A 13,314-nucleotide genomic window follows, 5' to 3' on the forward strand; every position below is an offset into this window, starting at 1 on the left:
GCTTCGGTGGGTTGCGGATCTCACGACCCGCCTGATGTTAAGTGGTTACCGGAGCATAGGCATCTACAAACGTAAATGCCGCCACCTACCTTGAGATAATAGTTCTAAGGTCTCAGTTTTTACAGTACAACGACTGCCCCACCCTTTAAACGGAAATTTGTTATTGCTTCACGGCAGAAATAGGTAGGGTGGTACCTACCCGTGCGGACTTACAAGACGACCTACCACCAGTCTAACTAACAATCTTTTCTTTTTTACTGTTAACCAGTAAAACCGGGTCACGTTCTGAGGTGACTATCGCCAACATAAACTTATTGAACACTCAGACACAGCCCACTGAGTTTCTCGCCGGATCTTCTCAGTGGGTCGCGTTTCCGATCCGGTGGTAGATTCTGCGAAGCACGGCTCTTGCTAGGGTTCGTGTTGGCCACGTCGTCAGGTTTGAGCCCCGTGAGCTCACCTACTGAGTAGTTAAGGTTCCGCTGAAATAGCCTCTCAAGGCTATCAGCTTAGGTAGGAAAAAAAAAGAACTTATTGAAACTACTCGCACGCCACCTATCGTACATTATTGTATTGTAACATAGCCTTTCCATGGAATGCCAACAACGACTGTGCGAAGTTTAATTACAATCGAATAACCGACTTAGAAATACGGTAGGCAGCGGCTTGGCTCAGCCCCTGGCATTGCTGAAGTCCATGGGCGACGGTAACCACTCACCATCAGGTGGGCCGTATGCTCGTCTGCCAACAAGGGCAATAAAAAAAAATCCACAAAGGACAAACAGACACAAACAAAAAAAATATATAATTGATATAATGTCACATCACAAGCTAATGTTATCTTCCTAATTAGTTGTGTGTTCATGCATCGCTTAATGAATTATAACTCATAATGGAAAAATGACTCATCTAATTTCTCGAAATTTATATGCCTGTAATAAATTAAAGTATCAAGGTAAAAAACATATCTCAATAAAACACCTTTTGCTTTCCTCAAATACAAAAAAATGTTTTTATAAGTTCGAAGACGGGAATAAAACAAAAATGTATAAATAAAAAAAAACAGTTTAATTTTTATTTTCATGGCATTAACAAAGTTTCTTCTTCACTATAATACATCGTTGGTACTGACATCAATATTCGTTTAAACACTAATATTTACAATTCTGATGCACTAAATTAATTACTAAGACAAATATTTTACATTTACTTCCGCATAATGTATACAACAAATAATTTACAAATCTCAATTAAAGTTAAGAACGCTCTGAGGGACAGATAGACCTCAAGCGAGCGGCAAACAATCAAAATCAACAGACAAGATAAATGAAACAAAATGAATAAATCAGTCACAGCGGGACTAACCTAGTCATCTACACGCAGATTCCTACGGGAAATAATATATTTTTGGTACCAATCTCACTTCACATACCTAACTAATGAGCCGGCGTTATATTATCTTATTTTATTTAGAGATGCATCAAAAACAAAAAATAAATCACAGATTGAATTGAAGGGATGCGATGCCGACGGGCTTAGTGTGCTCACGTGCGTACAAACCACTGCCCGAAGCGCACTTCATACTCAATAATTCAACTATAACTCTAAAAAATCAATAAATAATGTCATAATGTCTTTTGCACTGTCTCTAACACTTAAAACTGGGTCTTCTTGGTTGCCGAACCCTGAAGGCTTCCTTCAAGGTAGGCAGGTTGGTCTTCAATATATGACAGACACCGGCCGCCTGAGCTGATCGTCGTGGGGACTGTGCTGTGTGGGTGTCGCCGGAGATACAGGCGACGAGGGTGCCATACCGTACTGGTGGAACAGCGGCGAGGAAAATGGCTTTGGGGGAGCCGCCGGTGAAGTGTACAACGAAGAGTAGAATGACGACACTACCGCCGCAGCAGACGATGACACCGTCGGCAGCTTCTCAGCCGTCGGTGCCATTAGCTTGGAGAACTGCAAGTGATCCAGCTGATGTGGGAAGTACGGCGGCACGGCAGGATACGGTAACGCATCCAGTGGGCCCACGCTGGGAGCAGGACCGGCAAAATACGGCAGCGGGAAACTCGGGAACGCACCGGCCCCAGGAGCTCCTCCTTGCGTCGGGGGCTTGGGCTTCCTGCGCGGCCTGTACTTGTAGTCCGGGTGCTCCTTCATGTGCAGAGCTCTCAGCCTCTTCGCTTCATCAATAAACGGTCGCTTCTGCATCTCAGAAAGCAGCTTCCACTCCGCTCCGAGCCTCTTAGATATCTCCGAATTGTGCATTTTCGGGTTATCCTTGGCTATCTGTCGCCTCTGCAAGCGCGACCACACCATAAACGCGTTCATGGGTCTCTTGATGTGGCCCTCGGACTGCGGAGATGTAGCAGGAATCTGCTGCGGCCCGCTTGGATAGTCCGGCAACATCCCGGGATGCATAGAAAAGGCGTACGGGTGATGGCTCAAAGTCGACATGATTTAAACGTTCTAAAGCCGTTGTAACATGAACTGTGTGTTTTATTATGGCACAATGTGGGAAACGAGCACAGACGAGAGTGTGATTGTGTCGCGTCGAAGACGTGCGATAGACTGACGAGCGTTCGACGTGCTCGTGTGGGTCCAGGCGCGCGGGGGGCGCGGTTTTTGGGGCGTTCCGGCCGCGCCAATAGGGGGCGCGCGAGTAAAGCCTGCGCCCCTCCTTTATCGCGCTGTTGTTCTCTTCTTCCCCCACAATGGGCCGCGTACGCTCGTCTCGCTCGAGACAATAGCCCCCGCAGGCCGAGCAGCTGTTCGGGCTCGATGGCTGATGTAACTGCTGTAATAGAATACATTGTCGCATTGTTGAATTTTTTGGTTCGATATTCAAACCGATGCAATATAAACAAGAATGTTTCAATGTCAATTTTATTTTGATCCGTGAATGAGTACGTACGTCTACGTAAACAGGTGTAGGATTTTATTGACGTATCCGAGTATAATAATCAAACAAATATTTACATTAAATTACCGAATATTCTGGTAGGTCTATTTTTATGATTACCTTCTAAATTCTCTAAAATAAATATCTGTGATGCGTGTACCTTATAACCATCATTTTATCTAAGTTGAGATGCCAACCTGACTCTCACCCTTGCTTACTTTATCGTGCCTCTTTGATGTTTTAATATGGGTATATATAGGATTACCTGCGACGAAGGGCTCGACGAGCGAATTAACCCATAGACGCAGCATTCTCGCCGGATCTTCTCAGTGGGTCGCGTTTCCGATCCGGTGGTAGATTCTGCGAAGCACTGCTCTTGCTAGGGCCAGTGTTAGCTACACTCTCGTTTGAGCACCGTGAGCTCACCTACACGTCAAGGAGAAGCTGAAATAGCCTATCAAGGCTATCAGCATAGGTAGGATAAAAAAAAAGATTGATGTTTCAAAATGGGCAATATGATTATGACAAAATTACAGTGTTAGTCAAATGTAGGTAATTGAACACAATTTGAAATATACCCGATAATGAAACCATTCTTGCTCAAGTTGCAAACGAAAACTCTTCTTGTCAATAATGATTTCTATAAAGCTGCACTGAAATATCTCTTGAGCTTTTTAAAAAGCGAACACATGATTTGAAACAATTAAATAAGGAATTCTCAATTCGGAGGATAGATATGGATTTTTAAAACAATATTTTGATCACATCGAGAATAGTACAGTTAGTGAATTACCTTAAAATGTTGTTACACGGTAACAACAATGGATAACTAATAATAAACTAATTGTAGCATAAACCGTAATAAATTTTTACAGTTTTCTTAAAAATCGTTTTGAATACGATGCCCCCATAAGTTTCGGTCCCCATAACAGCACACCATAAAAGCTCATTCACGACAAATCACGAGCTTTTGTAACGAATGCGGACGCTTTTGTTATTATATTACAACTTTTGCGAGTTGTTTTCTTAAGAAATCGTTTATTGTTTTGCGGTGATAAAACAATTATGTCACTTCATTTTTGCATTGTTTAAATCGTTTTGTTTCGGGAAAGTCTCAGCTTTTGTATATTTTTTTGTTTGTTTTAGTTTAGCTTTTATTACAGCTTCGCGATGTAATAACAAAACAAAGCTTTAACGGTTTTACGTGTTAAAATGATTTAATAAAATTGAATAGAAAAAATAGAATATTTTAAAATCATAAATTAATTAGTGATACACTGATGCATGATACGGAAGCGATGTAATGCGATCCGCTAACATCCCTATGCAAATCAGAGACTCTTAGAGAAAGCTTACACAGTCAGCCAGCTCTACTGGTGGCAGGACCTCTTGTGAGTCCGCACGGGTAGGTACCACCACCCCGCCTCTTTCTGCCGTGAAGCAGTAATGCGTTTCGGTTTGAAGGGTGGGGCAGCCGTTATAACCATACTGATACCTTAGAACTCGTATCTCGAGGTGGGTGGCGCATTTACGTTGTAGATGTCTATGGGTTCCAGTAACCACTTAACACCAGGTGGTCCGTGAGCTCGTCCACACATCTAAGCAATAAAAAAATAAATAAATAAAGTACTACGCGAAACAAAAAACACAAACCAGGTGTAGACAGGTGCGGCCCATGGACACTTACTTCTAAATCGATGTGTTCAAATAAACTAAACATTTCTATTCACATATTTTCCACTCATAAGAATTCTCGAACGTTTTAGACCGCGAGGAAAATAATCTGGTCAACTCTGCTCTAGACATCATAAACATTTTTACACGTACCTATAGCGACATCTGTCCATTACAATGGGAAACCTGAATGGTGATCCTGGTGATGGTGGTGACCTGAGTGGTGGTGGCTGTCGTAGTAGCCAAAGGAGCTCAACTTCACGCGGACCGGTAGGTGAGCTCACGGGCTCAACCTAATAGAATTACTAACACTAGCCCTAGCAAGAGCAGTGCTTCGCTGAATCTACTGCCGGATCGGAATCCCGAGCCACTGAGAAGATCTGGCCCAAAAACTCAGTGGGTTGAAACCATTGAATCAACATAAGTACTAAACAAAATCAGTTTATTCCCGTCTACAGGAAGCTAGAATTGCTCCATAGGCTACCAGCGAATAAGTAGGTAAAAAGAAAACAATTATGTAATATATACGTATGTATATCAATATCTGATATTCATAACACAGGAAATTCTAATTTAGGGCCGGATGATCATGCGTGATTTGTTCGCAGTTATTTATTATTTATTATACATACAATATAACTAGTTGTACCCGTCCGCTTCGTTGGGCATTTAAAATTAACATTATTATTTCTCACCCCCACAAGGATTTTCATCATTAACGCCCCCGCAACTGGTGTATGGAGTCCAACACTCATATATGCCTATCCATTAAGTACATGTATCTTCTACACGAATACCAAGTTTTAAGTCAATCGGATGCATGGTTCAGTAGTTATAACGGAACATCCGTAAATACCACTGTAGATTTATATATTAGTATAGATACCGTGCGCTATGACAACTATGTGTTTATGACCTGATAGCGTGAACAACGGCTAAAAATACAATAAAAATTCAACAACATTTAATTCAATCTTAGTTCACCGTAATTAATTTAGATATCAGCATTATTAATGCCAGTGAAGACAGTTTCACATTTATTTTTATTTATTTATTACACTTCATATTAAATTTACATTGGCGGACTTAATTCCTAAGGCATTCTCATTCAGTCAACCAAAGGTAGTGCAGAGAAAATAGTGGTAGTTGTAATGAGAGTTATATTAAATTACAAATACACACACAAAACACATATAAGCGTAAATATATGTACATACTTGTATATACACAAATACATATACACGTATACATGTAATAGATTATACGGTATCCAAAGGAATATTTATGAATGTAAACGTAAAAAAATTCACTCGACTATATTCAATATCACTAATTAAAACATCGCACCTAATTACTTATTCGACGGCGCTGACAATGCGTCGCTCCCAATGGCACAGTGGAGGCTGCAGCTAGTTAGTAGGCACAAAGCCAGGCCGAGCACAATATGGCTTAATGCCTATTCGCGACACCATCCTATCTTAATTTACTCAAATTTCCCTTGACACCGCACCAGACTTGTTTGTGGTCGATTTTTTTTTACGTGAAGGGCGGGTTGAACTAATTTTCGAATTTTGATTAAATAATTACGTTAACTTTAATTTTTGTTTACGTTGTCTTACACCGACATCAGTGGTGATATTGAAAAATTATTGCCTATTTTAATCACAAACAACTTAGTTAAGAAACGTCTTAACGACTCGATTAAGAACTAAATGCAAAGTTTAGGTAATATTTGTACTGTACATTATTTTTTTATCAAACAATACGCCAATTCAACAAATAAATGATTTCTTAAAAACACTTTAACTCGTGTTTAATTGAACTTTTACAAAATTTAGAATGTAAATCGACTTTAGTCAAGGCATACTCGCATATATACATATATGTATGTCGGAGCATCAGTGGAAATAGCTGTGATATATTAGATTGGAAACGTCAGGTTAATCACCTGGGTGGAATCGGAGATGGCGTTGCGATCGTAATTGTTTATGGGTAGACTTATTATTGACGCGTTCAATAGACAATGACGTATGGCAAGTGTCAGTGAATCTGTGGATGACGTGTGACATTTCAAGAGCTTAGTCTATGACGGTGGGATTACTAGACAGTCATTTGAAATTTGAGAGAGGAGGCATTCTCTTTGGAGGCACCATTGCGATAGCATGCGACTGCGATTGCTATTATTTAATTGTGTTCTTATTCCAAGTCTAACCTACAAATTACTGACCACGAGGACACAGGTGATGATCGGGAAGAGCTCAACCCGACATGTATATAATCAATATATGAGTATAATACACACAAACCAGAGTCTAACTAAACTTTGCATAATTAACCCAATATTACATTTCTGTGCACTTACGTGTTAATTCATTCACAATATTCAAATTGCGACTGAATGAATTTAATATCCGTAACGTCGGTAATTACAAAATCAAAAATATATATGATGTGTGGTAGCCGACGGATTGATGATGCCAGCAGCACGACCTACCGAAGGAGGCTTTTTAAACATCGTTTAAAAGTAATCCGCGATAAACAGTTTTTGATCGATGTTTATCAAAATAAACTGTGCGACCGAACCATTCCATCGCACTGTGTGCTCATATACGAACGGGGGAGGGAGAACGCTATTATTTTTCAGGTAGAATGCACTTGGTTAATGGCCTCCAATGATAATACGGTATTGTGACCCACCCGACGCCGTTAAGGCAATCTGGATAATGAAACCATTGTTTTATGTGAAAATTCATTCATTAATTTTTATTATTATTTGTTTTAATAAACGTAATGCGTTCTAAATTTGTTTGGTGGTAGGACGTATTATGAACCCGCCCGGGCATGACACAGAATCGAGCATATTTCTGCCACTAATCAGACTAGTGAATCAGTTTCGATCAGAGTTGGACAGCCGTCATTCAGTTTGATTGAGATTTATCTCTTTTTTTTTCCTACCTAAGCTGATAGCCTTGAGAGGCTATGTCAGCGTAACCAGGCAAATAGGTGAGCTCACAAGGCTCAAACCGAGACTGTTGGTAACACTGGCTCTAGCAGTGCTTCGCAGAATCTACCACCGAATCTGAAACGCGACTCAGAAGATCCGGCGAAAAAATCAGTGGGCTTTTATATCTCAATGCCGATTCGGCATTCACGTTCTGATGTCCATGGGCTTCATTAAGCACTTAGCAACAAACGGTTCTAGAGAAATTGAAGAATATAGTTGCGAAAATTTAGAATCGTAGCATAATAGGTCAGTACTCATATGACGCAAAGTATTCAAGCATTCAGTGTAAGACAGTTCTCTTGTCTCGACGTGGCCGATCACATCATCCGCTCTCCTCTCTTCTGTGTTACAGTAATCCTATTTTTGTAAAATAATAGTGCCAAGATTCATCTTTATTTCACTATAAATCGTACATCGGGCATCTTACTGCATACGTATATCACCATACATATTTCATATTGTAACTTTACAACTTTATAATTTGCGTAATTACTGGTGGTAGGACCTCTTGTGTGTCCGCACGAGTAGGTATCACCACGCTGCCTATAAACGGCCGTCTGGTGTAGTGGTAAGTGACATGGTCACTACACAAGGGGGTCGCGGGTTCGAATCCTACCAAGGGAAGATATTTGTATGATAAATATAAATGTCTTTTCCAGGATTATGGATGTATATTAAATATATGTATGTGTATAATAAAAATCTTACATTTATATCCGTTATCTGGTACCTGTAACACAAGTTCTTTATGAACTTATCACGGGACCAGTTAACGTGGCGTGATTGTTAGTAAATATTTATTTATTTATTTATTCTGCCGTGAAGCAGTAATGCGTTTCGGTTTGAAGCCGTTGTAACTATACTTGAGACCTTAGAACTTATATCTCAAGGTGGGTGGCGCATTTACGTTGTAGATGTTTATGGGCTCCAGTAACCACTTAACACCAGGTGGACTGTGACCTCGTCCACCCATCTAACCATGAAAAAAAAAAGTCAAAATTACTACTTGTTTACCGGTATACCATTGTGATGACCGACGGCATATATTTTCTTATTTAGCGCATCGTAAGCTTGTGCTATTCCGGTATGAATAGGTTATTGAGAACCCTCAAGACAGACTGAGAAGCATGGCTGATTCGTAGTAGAAATAGTTAGGATCGCGGTATAGTGATAGAAGAGCCATAAGCTCGTCAATGTAGAACAAAAAAGAAGAATAGAGAAGACCTCAAAAAATAACATAAACAAAAGACAATGACCAAGCAGTTACTGGGACAACAGGCGAATCACCCAACGGTCAGCTTTTGTTCCACTTTAAATGGGCTTTGAAACAAATTCAAGCTTTGGCCAAGATTGATTCGAATTGCCAGAAAATTAATATTCCCGTGGCACCACCGTATTGTCAACGGTACTGTTGTTCGGAACTAAGTGTTGGGAATTCAATTTGGCTTCAGTCGAATAGTATATGCGCTGCTTAATTGCGCACCTAACTAGTAGATTATAAATAAATAATGGGATACAAAATAATACGGCCGATCTTGTCGTTACAAAAACTATATACATAGGTACATATATAGTGCGTGTTATGAAAAGCGATTGCATGCAGCAGAGATGCGAATGTTGCGATCGAGAATGGGTAGAATACGGAATGAATAGGAAGTCTGAAAGTGGCACCTGTGACAGAGAAGCTGAGAAGTGCGCGTTTGGGATGGTATGGACATGTGATGAGACGAAATGAAAATGAGATTGGTAAGAGAATGTTAACTATGAATGTGCAAGGATATAGAGGAAGAAGTAGACCTAAGAAGAAATTGATGGATTGCGTGAAAGACGATATGGGTAAGAGGGGAGTGAGCAAAGAAATGGTATATGATAGAAGAGTATGGAAGGAGAAAACATGTTGTGCCGACCCCAGGTGACTGGGAGAAGGGCAGGATAATGATGATATAGTGCGTGTTTTTATCCACTTTCAAACAAAAAACATGTTATTGGCAACACTTCCCGTGAATACAGCAACATTGTTATGAGGACCGTCACCGCTAGAGTCACAACGTCTATTTTAAATGTGTAAATCTTTAAATAATAATAATTAAAAAGAATTTACACTCTACCAATAACTAGCAAACTTACGATTTCACACCCGAAAGATTTTTTTTTCACGTACCAACTTTCTAATTAACCCGCTAGACAATAACGAGTGTGGGACACACACAAAATGGTCGGGGCGCCAAGAACTGTTACCAGAATTTCCTTTAATAACATTAAATAAATAAATATAATACAAAAACTAACCTTAACTGGTAACAAATAGAAGCCACTTTCAAATATACGATTTCGAAATCAGGGCTACCCTACCTCAGAAATTTACAAGCAATTTTGAGCCTTAAGCTTGAGGCTTAAATTTGAAGATCGTATATATATGTTGGTTTTAAAGCCAGCGTCTAGGGCTGCCGTAAACAAGTTCATTATGCACTTAGACAATTAGTGTACGCCCGAAGTCTTCTCCCTCCTTGTCTGCCCTGAGCCTTTCCGGTGTTGCGCCTTACCCTTTAGTGTGTTTCTATTTAATTATATTTAGTGAGGGTCGGAATGAGGAATTAATAATGAATATTTTCTTTTCAAATGAGTATTGCAATGGAAATGGCTTTACTTTATTAATTCGAAGAACGTTATGAAAGAAAGAAAATAGTACCCTACTTTCAAGTCAATTAATCTGTACTGATTTTATATACCTGTATATTGAATGCGAAATTCTATATTTTTGGAACGAAATTCCCTATGGGACGATGCGGAGGGGTACCCTAACCGGGAAAAAACGTCCGTAACGCAAGATTTTTATTAGTAATGCACACATTGTACGACTTAACTTTGTAATAACGTACAAAAAATAACATATTTCTTTATCATTCATTGACCACGATCTCAGAGCGTTCGTTTGCGCAATACACTAACTCTTATGCAAACAACCGTGTATGTACCACAATAAGTTCGCACGTTACCGAATGACCGTGGGTTGTTGCGAAACCTCCAGCTTTATTTTCTTTATACCTCGAATAGAACTTAAAATTAATATTTTTATAATAAGGAACTTCGTTCCTACCCGGTGTCCCACGACACCACACATCTTTATTTTCATAAGAAACATGCAGAACAGGATGAACACGATCTCTGAGTCTGCTAAATGTCAAGCTATCAAAGCACATAATCTATCTTCACTGGCACCGGTCACCGTCCTCGTCGAACCCGTCGATTAAAAGTTTGACGAGCGACCCCATAGACACAGCCCCCTGAGTTTCTCACCGGATCTTCTGAGGGGATCGCGACTCTGATCCCTGTAATTACTGAGAAGCATTGCTCTTGCTAGGGCTAGTGTTAGCAAAATTTTCTCAAGTTGAGCCCGTGAGCTCAACTTGCCGTCCGCGCGAATCTGGAATAATCCCTTAGAATACCAGCGAATAGGTAGGAAAACTAACCACATAATTCAAAGATAGATGTTAAAATATATTTGTTACTAAATGTTTGTAGTAGATGCTCACGGGCTTTGGGTTAAATGATTACCAACACAATGAGACATGGTGCCGGATTCTCAATCAATGATTCTCCATAATATAGTTGTCCTTACAGCAATATTTTTTTACTTTTATTGCTTAGGTGGGTGGACCAGCACACGGCCCAACTGATATTAATGGGTCACCGGAGCCCATAGACATCTACAACGTAAATGCCGCCGTAATACGTTGAGATATGAATCCTTAGGTCTCAGCTATAACAGTACAACGGCTGCGCCACCCTTAAAACCAAAACGCATTACTGCTTCACGGCAGAAATAGGCTATACAGCAATATAGGTAGGTACAATTTAAAAATTCTGCTAGTCATTCCCAAAAATAATTATCCAAACACCACAAAATCTAATTTGCTGACCAAAACACGAGCTAGAACTCCCAGCGAGCTAGATACCCTATTTTATGAACGGCCACGTTTCCGCTGCCCCGGATCTGGCCGGGTGAAATCTCTGGCTGTAACCGGTTCGTGATCCGGCTTGGACCGGTCAGATCCGGTTACCGGATCAGTGAGCTTTATAGCGGACAAGTGGATCGCCGCGGTACGATTTTGATACGAAAACAGTGTTGGGAGTGCAGTATTTTCGAGAATCATCTAAATTAGAGTGTTTTGATCTAATATATTAATTGTAAGCTCCGTAAATACAATTAGCACATAGACCTCAAGGCGGCTATGTCCACGTTGCGCTGTCTATGAGTTCCGATAACGACTTAATATTATATAACGAATGAATTAGTTCACCCGTCGATATAAAAAATAATAATTAACGCTACTCGTATTATGATCATAACTGGGGCGTCGTCGTCGTCGTGGCCTAAAGGATAAGACGTCCGGTGCATTCGTATGTAGCGATGCACCGGTGGTCGAATCCCGCAGGCGGGTACCAATTTTTCTAATGAAATACGTACTCAACAAATGTTCACGATTGGCTTCCACGGTGAAGGAATAACATCGTGTAATAAAAATCAAACCCGCAAAATTATAATTTGCGTAATCACTGGTGGTAGGACCTCTTGGGAGGGACCACCACCCCGCCTATTTCCGCCGTGAAGCAGCAATGCGTTTCGGTTCGAAGGGTGGGGTAGCCATTGTAACTATACTTGAGACCTTAGAACTTGTATCTCGCGGTGGGTGGCGCATTCACTTTGTAGATGTCTATGGGCTCCAGTGACCACTTAACACCAGGTGGGCTGGTGTGACATCCATCTAAGCAATAAAAAATAAATAAATAAAAAGGCGGTCAGCGCAAAACTCATCATACGAGACTACTTGTCGAACCGTTCGTTCCGATATCGAGTCGAGGGAACGCGTTCCCGGCCCCGTCACGTCACAGCCGGAGTCCCGCAAGGCTCCGCCCTCTCCCCGTTACTATTCAGTTTGTATATCAACGATATACCCCGGTCTCCGGAGACCCATCTGGCGCTCTTCGCCGATGACACCGCCATCTACTACTCGTGTAGGAAGAAGGCGTTGCTTCATCGACGACTTCAGACCGCAGCTACCACCATGGGACAGTGGTTCCGGAAGTGGCGCATCGACATTAACCCCACGAAAAGCACAGCGGTGCTCTTCAAAAGGGGTCGCCCTCCGAACACCACGCTGAGCATCCCTCTCCCGACTAGGCGCGTCAACACCCCCGCCCCCGCCGTTCGCCCAATCACGATGTACGACCAGCCCATACCGTGGGCCCCGAAGGTCAAATATTTAGGCGTCACCCTCGACAGTAGGATGACATTCCGCCCCCACATCAAGACGGTACGCGATCGTGCCGCCTTCATCCTAGGACGTCTCTACCCGATGATATGTAGGCGAAGTAAAATGTCCCTTAGAAATAAGGTGACACTCTACAAAACTTGCATACGCCCCGTCATGACCTATGCAAGTGTAGTGTTCGCTCACGCGGCCCGCATACACTTAAAATCCTTTCAAATTATTCAATCCCGTTTTTGCAGGATAGCCGTCGGAGCCCCGTGGTTCGTCAGGAACGTCGACCTCCATGACGACCTGGACTTAGAGTCCATCAGTAAGTATCTGCAGTCGGCGTCCATGCGCCACTTCGATAAAGCGGCACGACACGAGAACCCTCTCATCGTGGCCGCCGGTAACTACATTCCCGATCCTGCGGACAGAATGGAAAGCATTCGACGTCGCCGTAAACACGTCATCTCGGA

The 13,314-nt window shown here is 41.5% G+C and overlaps 1 protein-coding gene across 1 annotated transcript; it reads right to left on the reverse strand.

The window, feature by feature from the left end:
- Window positions 1–1,047: 1,047 nt before the first annotated feature.
- On the reverse strand, window positions 1,048–2,656 carry LOC101737080 (SOX domain-containing protein dichaete). The gene has a single exon (XM_004930813.5). The coding sequence runs from the start codon at window positions 2,458–2,460 to the stop codon at window positions 1,720–1,722; it is 741 nt and encodes a 246-aa protein (XP_004930870.1). The 5' UTR covers window positions 2,461–2,656; the 3' UTR covers window positions 1,048–1,719.
- Window positions 2,657–13,314: the final 10,658 nt, after the last annotated feature.

Source organism: Bombyx mori, chromosome 4 (assembly GCF_030269925.1).
Source record: "Bombyx mori chromosome 4, ASM3026992v2".
NCBI classification, from domain to species: domain Eukaryota; kingdom Metazoa; phylum Arthropoda; class Insecta; order Lepidoptera; family Bombycidae; genus Bombyx; species Bombyx mori.

Excerpts from the sequence above, each read along its gene's own strand:
- LOC101737080 (XM_004930813.5), bottom strand. The coding sequence starts at position 2,460 with ATGTCGACTTTGAGCCATCACCCGTACGCCTTTTCTATGCATCCCGGG.